The sequence below is a fragment of the Prionailurus viverrinus genome, chromosome D1 (genome assembly GCF_022837055.1).
Source record: "Prionailurus viverrinus isolate Anna chromosome D1, UM_Priviv_1.0, whole genome shotgun sequence".
Taxonomy (NCBI): domain Eukaryota; kingdom Metazoa; phylum Chordata; class Mammalia; order Carnivora; family Felidae; genus Prionailurus; species Prionailurus viverrinus.
This window is the reverse complement of record NC_062570.1, coordinates 85,819,257-85,833,688: the sequence shown is the minus strand read 5'-3', so window position 1 is coordinate 85,833,688 and position 14,432 is coordinate 85,819,257. Positions and strand designations below refer to the sequence as shown.

Below are 14,432 nucleotides of genomic sequence, written 5' to 3'. Positions count from 1 at the left end.
AAGTTCCATCAGCTTTGTGGTTTCTCTTTAGAGAGATATTTGTCTCCTTGTCAGAAATCCTTGTACTGCCCCCATGGTGAATCCAAATAAGTTCAAGCTTCTTATCAGTGATGAAGTGATTTTAATATAAGGTCCTCTTGAAGATGGAATAGCTTATTTCTATATGAATAGCATTTGAACTCATTGTATATGGTGTATCTTAGAGGATATCATCTTTATTATTTATAATAGCTATTTTGATCTTAACTAATTTTTGCTGTGTTACATAAGTTTTATGGTGTGCTTTTTCCCATAGTAACATGATTTATGACATGGTAGGATAATGCACATGAGGCTTTTCCAAGACTTTTTAAATACCCACCTCTGGCCTTCTCCTGGCTTGTTAATGCTTCATTGCCAAATTGTATCATTTTCTTTTGTATTTACTTTCCTTCTTAGTCTTCAAGGTCGTTTGATAAGGAAAATTAAGGCAAAACAGTTGTACATATTCTAAATGTGTTTCAAAATTCTGGGATATTAATACTTATTAAATTTTGATCAAATTTTCATTTGGTCATAGAAAGTTACAGATTTTAGGTGATTGTGTATAGTTCCTAAAAGACTGTCCACAGTATATCCAATGTACTATTTATTCATCTGGTAGACATTTATTAAACACTGCTTTTACCAAACTAAAAAATTCTATGGCCTCAGAACCCTAAAGCATTTGTGATATACCAGAGGATGGGAGTGGGAGTGGAGAAGATAAGGATTAATTCAAATCAATCAGTGTAAAATAAAATTATAAACAATGCTCTGGGAAACATAGAGGAGGGAGCAGTTAATTCTGCCTAAATAACATGGGATATTTTGCCAAAGAAGGTAACATTTGATATGAACCTTGAAGGACAAGAATATATTAACAAGTGGAAAAAAGGAGGAAGAAATGCAAGGGAAGTGGAATGGTGTGAGTAAGAAAAGTATCAATTGTTAGATATGAAATTAAAATAGCTACTATGTTTAATCATATGATCGATTTACCCGTGATGCTCAATATTAACTCTACCCAATGAAGTTACTTCTTTTGGTCACATGGTCTATTTACTTAGCATCCTCAGTCTTAACTCCAAACACAATGAGACTGTTGGATTCATCTCAGTTTTCCCTGTAGTCATAACTTGAGAATAAACAAAATGGATAAAAAGCTATCAACCTCATAACTGCACCTCTGCAGTGGTGGTAATGATCCCAATGGAATGATCACATTTGACTGATCTATGCTTATTGACAAATTTAATGAATGATTAATTTCCAAACCACTTATCTAATAAAAGTGTTGAGGCCCTATTTAATGAAAGTGAAACTCTTGTTGCAACTATGTAAATAGGAGCAAATAGGTAGAACACCTGTAATTAAGGCCTCAAACCTAAGACAAAATGCTGTGTGTAGCTCTACACAGAGATATTAAAGGAATATAGGAAGATAGCAGCCAGCTAACCTTTCTGAGGCAATATTTATGAGTAGTAGTTTGAAGGAGAAACTCGTGGTTTATGCACAAAATAATACCTTGGAGTTCATTCACTGGGAAAGACTTATTTTTTCATTGAGTATCTCTCATGGGCCTTGTTAGCTCATAGCAACATCTAGGTTTATGCTCTTTCCAAGGTTGAAAAGTGTCTATTGTCCTCTCTAAATAATTGCCTTTGTTTTTTGCACCACATCTTTATGCAATAGTCTTCTTTAATAGAATGCACTTTGCTTCAGAAACTGAGTGAAAAAGAACTCTACATAAAAGAAAACCATTGGTTAAGAACACTTATGAGTTGTCTTTGGTATAGAATATTAAGAATATCCACCAAAATCCTTAAAAAATAATTCACACGTTAAAAAAAATCTATGGTTGGGGGTGAAAAGCCAACTGACTTATTTTTAATCAATTTTTCTATTATATTTCAAAACTATCATTTTAGGTCAAGTCTCCTTTTATATGGGAAGTATTCTAACTGATTAATAAATTTAATTTTTTAAATAGATTAGGCTTATATTTATACTTCCTTTCTCAGTACTTAGGGCGTATCATTTTCTTATGTTTTCTGTACCTTCCTAGTTAGTGGAAACATTGTTTGTTCTTGGAGTGTGCTTTGTCTTCCTTTTCAAGAAGATCATCAAAGTTACTAGTTTGCAGCTTCCAAAAAGAAAAGAGCCTTCTAATCCCTAGTTCAGAGGCTAACCTTTATTAGCACTCTTGTGGTTATAATGAGGACCCTGCCTCCAGCAGGGAGATTCTGGAATACTGAACAGATTATTCAACAAGTTCAGAGCAGATTCTGAAGTCTCTTATAAAACCTGCTTGTGAATACTGCTTTCTTTGCTTTGCTATTTCTGGTTTCCATAGTATTCCTAATTACATAAATCATGTGGAGCATGGGAGCTATTTTCTATCCTATATCAATTCTGACACTGCTTGCATTTTGGTATAATTTTTTTTTCCTAAACTTTACCTTTTTTTCCTTAAATTTTTATTTAAGAGGGCACAAACCTGCAAAAAGTAGAGTTTGTATTAGAAGATCTATGAAATTATACTTTGGAATCCCTTGGGCTGACTTAAAGAATTTGACAGTTATTTTGTGGCAAGCATGGATGAATAAAACTATAGGACTAGAGAATCTGATAACATGTTCTCAGGTTTAAATTCAAGATTAAATCCAGGATGTAGATCATTCAAGTTTATTACCTACTTCTCAGTTTGCTTTAAATTATTTCAACTTAATAGCTATTTATGTAATGCCTTTCCATATTCAAAAACTGTGGTATGTTCAATAAGTGTACCAAATTAAAAGTTTACAAGTTAAAACTCAATACATAATGATGTATGAATGCAGTTAACTGAAAGCACTGATCATTCTTAAGCTAGTTTTCTTTAGGAAAAATTATAATCAAGATTGATTTATATTGTGAATTTTTCTTAAAGATTGAAGGGTTGCAATTCTGATATACGTTTATTTTTTATTTTTCATTACTTCATAGTTTATATGATCTTATATTTTGTAAAAGTTTGAGGTATTTGTTACGACAACACTTACAGAGAAAAACAGTTGCTCCAGGGGGATAAACATGGTTTTGATATGTGAATTTTAGGAATTAATTTCTGGGGCTGGGTGAGTGAATTTCATGCACACATCTAAAGATGTCTAAATAGTCATTGGGTCATAATTTTCTTTTAACTTTATAGTAGTTTTAGAAAAGCTTAAGTTCTATTTCCAACCTTCTCCTTAGTGTTGAATACATTAGAAAGAATTTAAATTGTGCTATGGTTGAGATTTGCAGAACTTAGTGCCATAAAATGCATAACTTTTTTACTAAGAGCAAAATTCAGCAGAATACCAGTAGCAAAGGCCATTTGCATAACTCAGCGGCTCAGCAGCTCAGCTGAACCTAATTGTAATTCAATTTCCAGATTGCTACGCTAGGCCTCTCTGCATAAAATATGCCACATATAACATAACCAATGGCACGGAGCTAGGAGCTATTTTCTTTGCTGGTGATCTATTTAATTTCTTTTCTAGTAGAAATATGTATCAGAATAAGGTAGCCAAGCCATATAGTTATTTTGTATGTTTATACTGTGTCACATGTGTATACTTAAGACCAAGTTAAAAAATGATATCCTTTCATTTTTCTGGGTTCCCAAATGCGTGTAAGATTTTTTTTATTTCTTTATTTCTGGCATTTCAGAGGGAAATTAAATCTTGAAAAATGTTAGCTAGCTGCCATGTTATTTGACTATTTTACACTAGAAAGACTTTATAAGCTAATCGTGTGAAAAAGTGTATAAACATGTCTGTCAAGTCCAGTATAGATGTTGCAATACAGGCCAACAAGTAAATATCTTCTCTCTGTTTACAAAACGCTTGCTGGAATAGCATTCCTAAATCTTTGACTAGCTTATATGCCAGAAACTTAAAAACAAAAAGGTATGATAAAATGCTTGCTTAAGATGCTCCCCTTTATTTTTAAACAGCCTTGCCACCCTGTTTTTATGGGTTATTTAATCAATGGATGTGAAAAGACTTGAATAGCATGGCTTATGAAGGTGTGGATTATATTTTATGAATAATTTCCAGATGTGATGTTTTAGGTATATAGACTCCTCCATGGGAAGCTATATACAGAAACAACATGGATCTTACAATTTTATCAGGACAATGCGAGTAGATTTCAGCAAGGTTGGTTCCAACTCATCTGTGATAAATGAGAAGATAAGGCAATCAGTGCACACCATGACACTCTGTGCAGCTAGTTAGGCACACTTCAGGACTATTCAGGTGTGCTCACAAAGCTTATGAGTCTTGCATGGGGGGGTGTCTCAATATAAATACATCCTTCATGGTGGCCACTAGTAATGCAGGAATTGCCTCTGTAAGACTTAACCCAGGTCAGATATAAATAATAGATGTTAAGAGTTAGTTCTGGTACTGGGGCTATGTTCCAGGCAGTGCATTTCAGTTGGGTCAAAAGAATTTATTTTCCCTTATTTTCTTGCATAGTACCTCTGCTTGAAAAATGCCTGCAAAATTCCATCACACCTTTGCGGGGACCAGTTTGGGTCTCTAAGGGAGAAGGTTTCAGCCCCTCAGGAGCTAAGATGTACATCCAAGGAGTTCTTTTGGCCTTGTACCAACGACTAAAGTCTGCAAAAAACTATTATAAACAGGTGAGTCACCCCTCTTTAAAACTTGCTTTATTCTGTGTTTTAAAATGTACTTGGTTGTATAGAAGCAATGATTGGCATTGTGTCATTAAAAAAAAAAAAAAAACCGTGACATGTATTTTGTGAACTCAGTGCCCGTTAGGGAGCCAAAATGCTTCTTCTGTAATCTCAAAGCCAACAATAATGGGGCTAATTGTATCTGTCTTTTGGTATGGGATGTCATATGTCTCATCTTTTCTTGCTGCATACTGTGCAAAGCGAAGGCAACTCCTTATGTGGAATTTCTATAGACAGTTACTTTAAGCAAGAAAATGAATAGCTCCTAAAGCAGTTGAAGGTTTTAATGTTCAGCTTTCTTTTTTCTTTTCTTTTCTTTTTTTTTTTTCAGTATGAAATCAGAATTGTTGTTGTAGAAGTTGGGCTAAAATGTAAACCAATCACATTCTGTGAAATGAAATTGTGAATTAATTTCTTGTCAGGACTAACTCACTTCATTTATGCTTATTTAACCTGTATGTTTATAAAGTAAAGAAATAGAACTAATATATCTGAATCAGTTTAAAATTGGTTTTGTCCTTTAATTTCTAAGTATCCCATCCTATAACTCTGTGTGTGTGTGTGTGTGTGTGTGTAAAGACTGATTTTTTTTTATAACTACTTATAGGGACTTTGATTTATCCTAAAGTAGAATTCACATTGCAAAGCAGAATGATGATGGCCATTTATAAAATAAAAATGGAGTTACCACATTTTTAGAATCCTCTTTGTACTTGGTCTTAAGAAGTTAAGCATACATTTTACCATGTTAAATAAAGTCTAGGTTTTCCATTTTTAACTATAAGGTTCCATTTTAGAACTGGGCTCATTATCTCAGGCCACAGGCCACTGAAAAATGAATATTTTGAAAGCATTCTGCTATTATTGTGTGTGTGCTGGGGGATGGGAGGTAAGAATGCCATTCGGTCTCAGTGTTCACACAGCACCTCCTGCTGTCTGGTTTGGAAAAGTTCAACTTGTATTGGCTAGAAGAAACTCTTGAACTAAGGTATCCAGAACTAGCAAGAAATCTCTTCCCATGAGAAACTTTTATTCTCAAAATGTGATTGTTTGCTTAGTTAGTTAATTTCAGTGGATCAAGAAATGGGATTAATAATTATCATAGTTAAGGCTGTTTATGATAATAAATATGAAAAATAAAAATCCAAACTTTTAAAAAATATTCTTTATCAAACCAGTATCATATATAAAAACTGGTAGAAATATGTTTTGTTGTATTTTTGATTCAATTATTTAAACTGAAATATTATTTAACCTTTAAGATACAATTATATTATAAAATGGATTATGACCAGTTTAATTATAATCATTTATTTGGTGTTAAGTGATTTGATTCCACCTATTAGTTTAAAATTATTCGATGTTAAAAAAAATGAGATCATACTCTAGTGCAAGAAAAGCACTGTTTAAATCAAATCTTAAAAAAGCGTAAATCATTTTCTAAGTTTTATTAAAAGTGAGGACGTTAGAGATAAGAAACTGCTCAGAAAATAGTTAACAACTTGTTTTTTTTTCCATTATCCTAAACATCTAAAATTGAAATAAGTATATACAGTTGTACTAGAGTGAAAGGAGTTCTGTGTATTGTGAAAAAAGAAAATGTTTTAAGAATTGCTTGCTGCTTTGATATTAAAGATTTCTTTATGACTCAAAATTGATGAAAAATACATTTTGAACAAAATATGAACAATAATTAACATGTTTAGCATCTCTGAGGTTGTCTATATCATCAACATTATGCCAAATTTGGACATATTTCAAGAACCTAGGCTTTTTGCCCTTCCTAACTAAACCTTTTACTTTTGCTAAGTTGTAATAGCTTAAAGCTTTGCTTTCAACAGTTTTAATATGATACTTGTCTAGGTTTTATTTTAAGATATAAAAGTGAAGAAAAGGAAATAGAAAACTAATTATTATGCATTTCCATGCAAGTTTTTATTTATTTTAGATATGCCCAATTGTATGTATTCTTGAGCCTCTTTTCTTTTGTATTGTAGTAATATGATTTAATTTAAAATTATTTGCAGTGTTTAGAAAAGTCACTGTAGTGGTACTATTATCAGGTCATCAGTGTCTAAGTGTTAAGCCTGGCAGTTGCTTTATTTGTGAGTAGGACTTCTTAGCAGATATCCTTCTTAGCATTGATGAACTTTATTTGAACTGCATTTACTTCATTTGACCTTAGGAATAGCCTTTTCTATTTACTTTTATATAAGATTGTGTTGAGGAATCATTAGGTAAAATGGAAATGGATGATGATTCTTATTTGTTTTTAACAAACCTAAACTTGCAGAATTATATGAACTCTCGATATCATTTCTATTCATTTCACTTCTGAGATCATATATAAAAACAGTAATATTGTTTTACTGAGATTCTATCAAAAGATTACAAACTTTAAATTGGATGCTTTAGGATTCCCAAAGGAAATTTCTTTCAAATAAACTGTGATCATAAAGCTTTAAAAGGAAAGTCAGAACTACTGGTTTTATGTTTATAAACATATTCATTTTTCAGTTTTTAACTTTAACTTGGCTATTATAGCATGCAACTGAATTAAGCCCACTACATTAGTGTGGTCTTAAGTCTATACTGATTCATGTATATAAAATGAGATATTATATATAGGACAGCATAAAGTCACTTTGTCTTACATTTATCACATTCATTTCCTTAAAAGTGGAAACATCTTAGAAATTGCTCACAGCTAAGCAGAATCTATTTAATTGGTAATCTTTGAAGTAGCATAAATGCATTCCTATGAAATGCAGTTAACACTTTCAGCGACAGGGCCCGTTCATCTCATTAGCATTCTTGTTAAGTAGTGGTGCTGTTGGTGGGGGTGTTGAAGGAGGAATGCCATTGTGTCGAGTTCCAGTGTTTGGGGACAAACACTGCTGTGGAAGGAACGTGTGAAAAGGCCACAGTCCTGTCAGTGAATGAGGAAGGCTGTGCTTTCTGTGTGCTTCAAGCAGGGAAGCTGTCATTCATAGGCCTAACACAGCTAAACAGAGGCCAAAACACAAGCCTGCACTACCTTTTAAAATGATATTAGTGATTTTTAAACATGATCTTCTTTATTTATGATCCTACGTAGAGCTTTTAGTTGCTGTCAGTAAACAAAATATATGTCAGTCTGTTCAGAAACACTGTAGAGATGCATGAAAGTCCATGGAGCTGTGCCAGGAAGCTATATAAATAATGATTTGGAATGACTGATTTTAAGTACAAACATGGTCTTTGGGAAACATTCATTACTGGAAATGTCGTCTTAATTTTGATACTTCTTTGAATTTTTCCCCAACCAACAAAATTCTCAGATACTTTTAAATAATGAATGCATTGCACTCTTAAAATAGTTTCAAAAAGAGTTCATATGTATCCAGCTTTAATCATTTGAAGTGGTTCACAGTATAGCTTAACAGTTGTTATAGATTGCATAGTCATTTTTAAAATTCAGACAGAAACAAAGGAAATGAGTAGCTAACTATGATATCTTAGCAATCACCATCTTAATTATGAAGAAAATCATAGCCTTTGTGGAATTTAAGATATGAAAAAATTTGAAGGGTTTTTTGAATTTTACTTCTCATTTTCCATATTTTGGAAAGAAATGATCAACTTTGAAATTAAATTTTAGTTTGTTGATTACTTAAAAACAATAAATAACGAAAATACATCCAAATATTTCTTAAACTCTTCAAGCATTTTCTAAACTTGAAAAAAAAACCTGACAATTTCTATCTATGTCTGAAGCTAAAGGAAATGTTTTATTTCTATAATTTTCATTTGGAAATATGTACTTGGGCTGTTTGTAATAGACCATTATTTAATGAAGTTTATTGAAAACTATAATTTTCTGCCTAAGTGATTTAAGCTTTTTGTGTATGTGGTCCTTTTAACTATTAATTAAACAAGGTAGTTTTTGAATGCTGTTACATGCTATTTCTAAATGTTCTATATTTGATGTCTTGGGTATAAGCATCTCAGACACTGAATTTCTATTTCAGAGATTGGGTTTCACTTTCTAAACTGGAATTGTACTATAACTTTATTTTGCAGGCATGTAATTAGATGAGGAAATGACCATCCAACTGTAGCATATATTAGTTTTGCAGTTTAACACTGAAATGTATTTTATTATTACATTAAACTAACCTCTACCAAAGCTCTAGATTTTGTTTAAAAACTTTCCTAAGTTAATGTTGGCCCACTGTACCCACGCTCTTAATCAGTTTGGTACTTAGGTAGCAAAGAAATAATAATATAATTCTACTCAGAATAGATTGAGTTCGAAATATACTTGAATTACATTTAGTACTGACAGAATTTGTTGATTGCAAAAAGTATTTTCCAAGAAATGTTAATATTTTACTTCCCCATAAAAGAGGTGTTGAAAGTTTGTCTTTTTATATCTTGTATCTTAGGTCACTCAAAGTCATTTATTGGTCTTAACATGACGGAAGGAGTAACTATTTCTATTTCATTCTTTATGTATACTTTATTATTGGTATGCCAGCTACTTTTTTCCCAGCTTAATTGAGATGCAATGGACATAAAACTTTGTATAAGTTTAAGGTGTACAACATGATGTTTGGATACACTTACATATAATGAAATGATTACCATCGTGGGGGTAGTTAACACCTCTGTCATCTCACATAATTACCATTTCTTTTTTGTGGCGAGAACATTCAAGATCTACTCTCTCAACAACTTTAAGCATATAATACAGTGTTGTTAACTATAGTCATTTGCTCTAAACAGGATCCCCATCTATATATACACTAGAAATTGGGCTGTTTCCTTGATTTAGCCTTAGTGGGGCAACACCCAAAATAGTTCAGTTTTGAACTTCTTGATGTCTTTCAAAAGCTTGGAGCAAAATCAATAATATATAAATACAACTTACTATTAAAAACATTAAAATTGTGTTGCAGTAGTTTCAAGTGGTTGAAAACTACTTCTAAGGTTCTGCTAGGTAATTTTATAGAATATTAGGTTGTTTGTAGATTTGAATGATTGTTGATTTTTTTTTTCCTGAAACCAAGCTGCATTCTAGTTACTTGAAGTATTTTAAGAACCTTAAACTTGTGTCTTTTTCTAAGTGTCATGCTTTGAGCAGGCCTAACATCAGTTAAATGAAGTGAAAATTGCATTCTTGTCTTGATAGAGATGAAAATGGATTTCTGGTCATGAAATAGATGTAGTTGTCACTTTTTAAAAAAGGTGTCAGCAGTTTGCTTCAGTGAGTAAGGTGCCAATTCAGTATGGCAGTAAACTTGTGATCTGAGCAATCAATAAAATGCTTCAATAACTTCTGCTTCATTACACTTATAATAAGAGGCTATAGATCCGTGGCACATAAAATGTTGATAAAGAGGATATGTGGGGACTGACTGTGACAATTTTCTTGAAAGTACAGTAAGTGCAATATTGCCATCTAGAGTTTGTGCATAGGTAATTATTACAGAGAGGGACAAACACCATGATGGGATAGATAAAACAGGAAACAATATTGAAATAGTTTATTTTCCATCATTTATCTTCATGGAACATTTCATTTGATTTGTCATAAAGCTGTTTAGGTCAGGAGAAAAATTTTCTAATCTGTATTTTTCTCTAATTCTCTTAGAATTATACTACCAAGTATCAAATATGTATCTTTGGCTCAAATTTGAACTTTTTACCATGAAAACTAGTTATTGAATAACTCACTTTGGAAAAAAATTAGATTTAAGATTTTTTCCTTCTTTTTTTTTTCCTGATAATTCAGTTACATGGAAACAGAGAGCTTTATTAGCATCTCAGTTGGGTACCTTTCAATTCAAAATATTATTTTTATTAATATTAAACACTCCCTCAAAAATTAAGAACCAAGTAAGAGCTCTTATTTAAAAATGATATTTTAAAGTAATTTTGTATAGGACGATAAACTTTCCTGCTTATGTGATTGTAAACATTTTAATGAAGAGTAAGTTCCATCTGGATATTGAAAACATATCTTCACTTTTAAATAAACACTTTAAAAAGTGTTAGTTATCACTTTTTTGATTAATTAAAGGTTTAATTAACTTTTTAATGTTTTTTAAATGAATTAATACAGAAAATACATTTTTAAACTAAGCATTATTGAACTTTTCTCCCTCTGAACTTATGACTAAAAATGTCAGTTGCATAATAGAAAAATTTTAAAAGTCTACCTTTAAGTCTTTTATGATACTTAATATAAAGTAAACTTAATATGGATATTGATGACTTACCAAGGAAAGTTAATTAATCTGGAAAGGTTATTACCTTTATTCTTCCATCTGTATATTTTTCAATTTGTGTAGATAGTTTTTATAAGTTTATAGACCTAAGCCTTCAGATTTTCCTGAGAATGATTTCCTGAGAATGATAATTTGGCATTAAAAGTAATATATTTTTTCCTAATGTCACACCGGTCAGGTATTTTCTGTTCTCGTACATCTGTGTGTGAATTATTTATATAATTATAAAAAATGGAAAAATAACATTAATTTATTTTCCTTTTTGGATCAAAGTTTTATTCTAAAACATCCTAATATTATATTTTCTTTACTTATATTTAGTTTAAGACAACTCTTTAGATAAGGGGCTCTTATTTTGAAATTTTTTAATCATACTGAATAGAAAATGTTGCATTTTAAAACCTCCAAATAAGTATAGAATTGTTCTGGTAAAGTAAGTGAAAGTAGACCTGACAAATTTTCTTTAAATTACTCAACCACCTACAGGTATTATTGCCTATGACTCTTTTGAAATGAGAATAAATTTTATAGAGTTACAGCAGCAAAGTGAAAGAGTGTGTTTGATAGATTCCCTGAACAGTTTCAACACCCACAGGTATTATTTGTAAGAAAACAATCATGCCGAGTCTTCAGCTGGTTAGAGAGGGCACAGCATTCTATCTTCACCTGACATCCTATCTGTTCCGTCAACATCCTGGGCCCCCTGCCTGCTGCCCCCTCCTCCCAAAACAATAATGCTCACCAAGAGGTTTGTGTGAATGGACAAGAATATGAATTTTTTTTTTCCCCCTGAAGAACTAAAGCAGTATTGAAGGCATATTCCTAGGGGGAGGAAAACCAACTGTCTTGAGGATTGACTAGCATTTTCTATTTTCTATTCAAATTGATCAGTGTTGTCACTGATTGTTAGTTAAAAATCTTTGAGTATTAACTACTGATTGATGAAGAAGACGCAGAGTAAACGTTTTGGAAATCGTTGCCTTGCTTTATTTTATTAAGAGACATATCATGGGTTTCCTCTCACCTGTTGTTGTTAATAGCATTAGCTTGAATACATGTTAATTTAAGCAATAAATTACTGATTTTTAAATAACTCATTATTTGCCCATATTTTATGTATGTAACAAAGATGTGAAGGAGTATAGCATTAATTTATCACTGTCTTCAAAGTTTTTCAAATTAATTATATCAGAAAATCAAGTTTACATAATTTCCTAAAAATAATCAGGATACTGTTACTAAATTTTTAAGATATTTCAAGTTCCTAAATAAAGCAAATCATATACATGGATAAGGATACATCAAGAAACCATTCATCAACACTTATTATGTCCCTGGGAAGTAAATATTCAAAGTTTCAGAAAAGAGAATAACAACATAAATAAAAGTACTGAAAAGATCCTAGTCTTTAGCCTTAGCAAGCCACAGGTGAGTTATATCTTCTAGAGCTGCACTGCCTGATACACTATTAAAGTCTCATGAGGTTTTTAAATTTAAATTAGTTATAATTAAAAAATAAAATAAAATGATTTAGTTCCTCAGTCTCACTATCCACATTTCAAATGCCAATAGCCACATCATCACTGAAAATTCTATCGGACAGTGCTGTTCTAGCAGAAAGAAATTCAGTCTAGATACCCTAATTATACTTCTGGCATTGAATTTTATATTCGATGACTAATAAAATAAAAAAGGCTCTTTTAATATGGTCAGGGTTTAAATCAGGGTTGGGTAGATACGTACTCTGGTCTTCACAAAACAAAATAAATTATGTTAAGAAAAAAAAAGAAAGAAAAGAAAAACAAACCCTGACATAGGCCACAACCTATTTGCCATCTAACCACCAGATGGACACATGTAGGACTTTCAATGTGTGTCAAAATCCCTGTAAATAAACTATGTGGTGTGGTGTCCTTAGGGACTATGATTGTGGCAGCCACTGAATTAACCTAATCTTGTTTGGTGAGAAAAGATCTCCCTACTCCATGAAAAAAAAAAAAAAAATAGACAGCCAAAGAAGACAAACTCAAATGATGAAATGTTGAATAGTCCTTATGTGCTCATTAACCAGGGTTGATTATACAGCAGAACTGTCCAATACCTTGCCCTTGGGAAGCTTACATTCTTGTTTTGGAGGTAAAGCGTAGGCACATGAAACTTTTAGGATATGCTTATTAGTGTGTCCTCAAGTACTAAAAATATGTGGTACAGATTCTATGTTGTATGGGAATTTATAAAAAAGATTAAAAATAGAATGAAACCATTTTAAAGTTGAAGTGAGCTTTAGAGGCCATCGAATCCAGTCCTCTCAATTTATAGATAATGATAAGAGTAACAACGATAATAATAATGACCTCATTGGGTTGTTATGAAGATTAAGTAGTTAATGTATATAAAACTCTTATCACAGCACCTGAGACATGGTAAGCTATCATCATCTTTATTATTTTTTTCAGCTTTATTCAGGTATAATTGACAAAATTGTAAGATATTTAAAGTGTACATCATAGTGATTTAATATATGTTTACAGTGTGAAAGGATTCCTACCATCTAGTTAATTAACACATACATCACCTCATATATTTATATATATTTTTTGAGGAGAATATTTAAGTTCTACTCTTTTAGCAAAATTTCAGTGATATATAATGCAGTGTTATCAACTATAGTTACCATGTCATCTCTTAGATATTATTCATCTTATAGCTGAAAGTTTGTACCCTCTTACCAACTTCTTCCTATCTTCCTATATTCCACACTTTCAGTCCCTGGGAACCACTCTTACACTGTCTGTTTCTATGAGTTTGACCTTTGTTTGTTTGTTTGTTTTTTGATTCCACATATAAGTAATACCTTAATTATTAATATTATACATAGGCAATTAAAATACTTGTGCAAAATGTTGAGACAGCAAGGCAGAGCTATAATGGGACTGGAGCTCCATGTTTGCAGTTAGTAGGCAAGGTATGCTTCATTAACTGAAATATGGGAGGGCTTGAAAAAGAGATTAATATAGGCAATGGTATGAAGTTAGGAGTGTGTAAGATTTATTTTCAAACAAGTTGTACTTGATACAAAAAAAGAAAGAAGTGATGTTGAGGAAATAAGAGCAGTGGGTGTAGATAAGATCTCCCATAGGTTGAGAGTGGCCCCCTTTTTTTTTGAGGTTCAGAGTATAATAATGAAGAAATGTCAAAAGAGGATATAAAAACCATTGGGTATATTTTACATGATGACACTTAAGATTAACTCTGTCAACACTCCTCCCCCCCACAATATAATTGTTCTATTTTTTATGATAATAAAATATATAAAGTTAAAGAAAATTTAATGTGTACTTATTGAGAGAGAGAGAGAGAGAGAGAGAGAGAGAGAGAGAGAGAGAAGAGTATGATCAGGGGAGGGGCAGAGA

General features: G+C 31.8%; 1 protein-coding gene across 2 annotated transcripts in view; it reads left to right on the top strand.

Annotated features, from left to right (window-relative positions):
* The window catches only part of DCDC1 (doublecortin domain containing 1), a 491,420-nt gene that overhangs the window by 105,786 nt on the left and 371,202 nt on the right, over positions 1-14,432 (top strand). For both annotated transcript variants that reach the window (XM_047878425.1, XM_047878424.1), the window contains exon 9: positions 4,527-4,693. In XM_047878425.1, the coding sequence (XP_047734381.1) occupies positions 4,527-4,693 (167 nt within the window). The remainder of the gene's footprint in view (positions 1-4,526; positions 4,694-14,432) is intronic.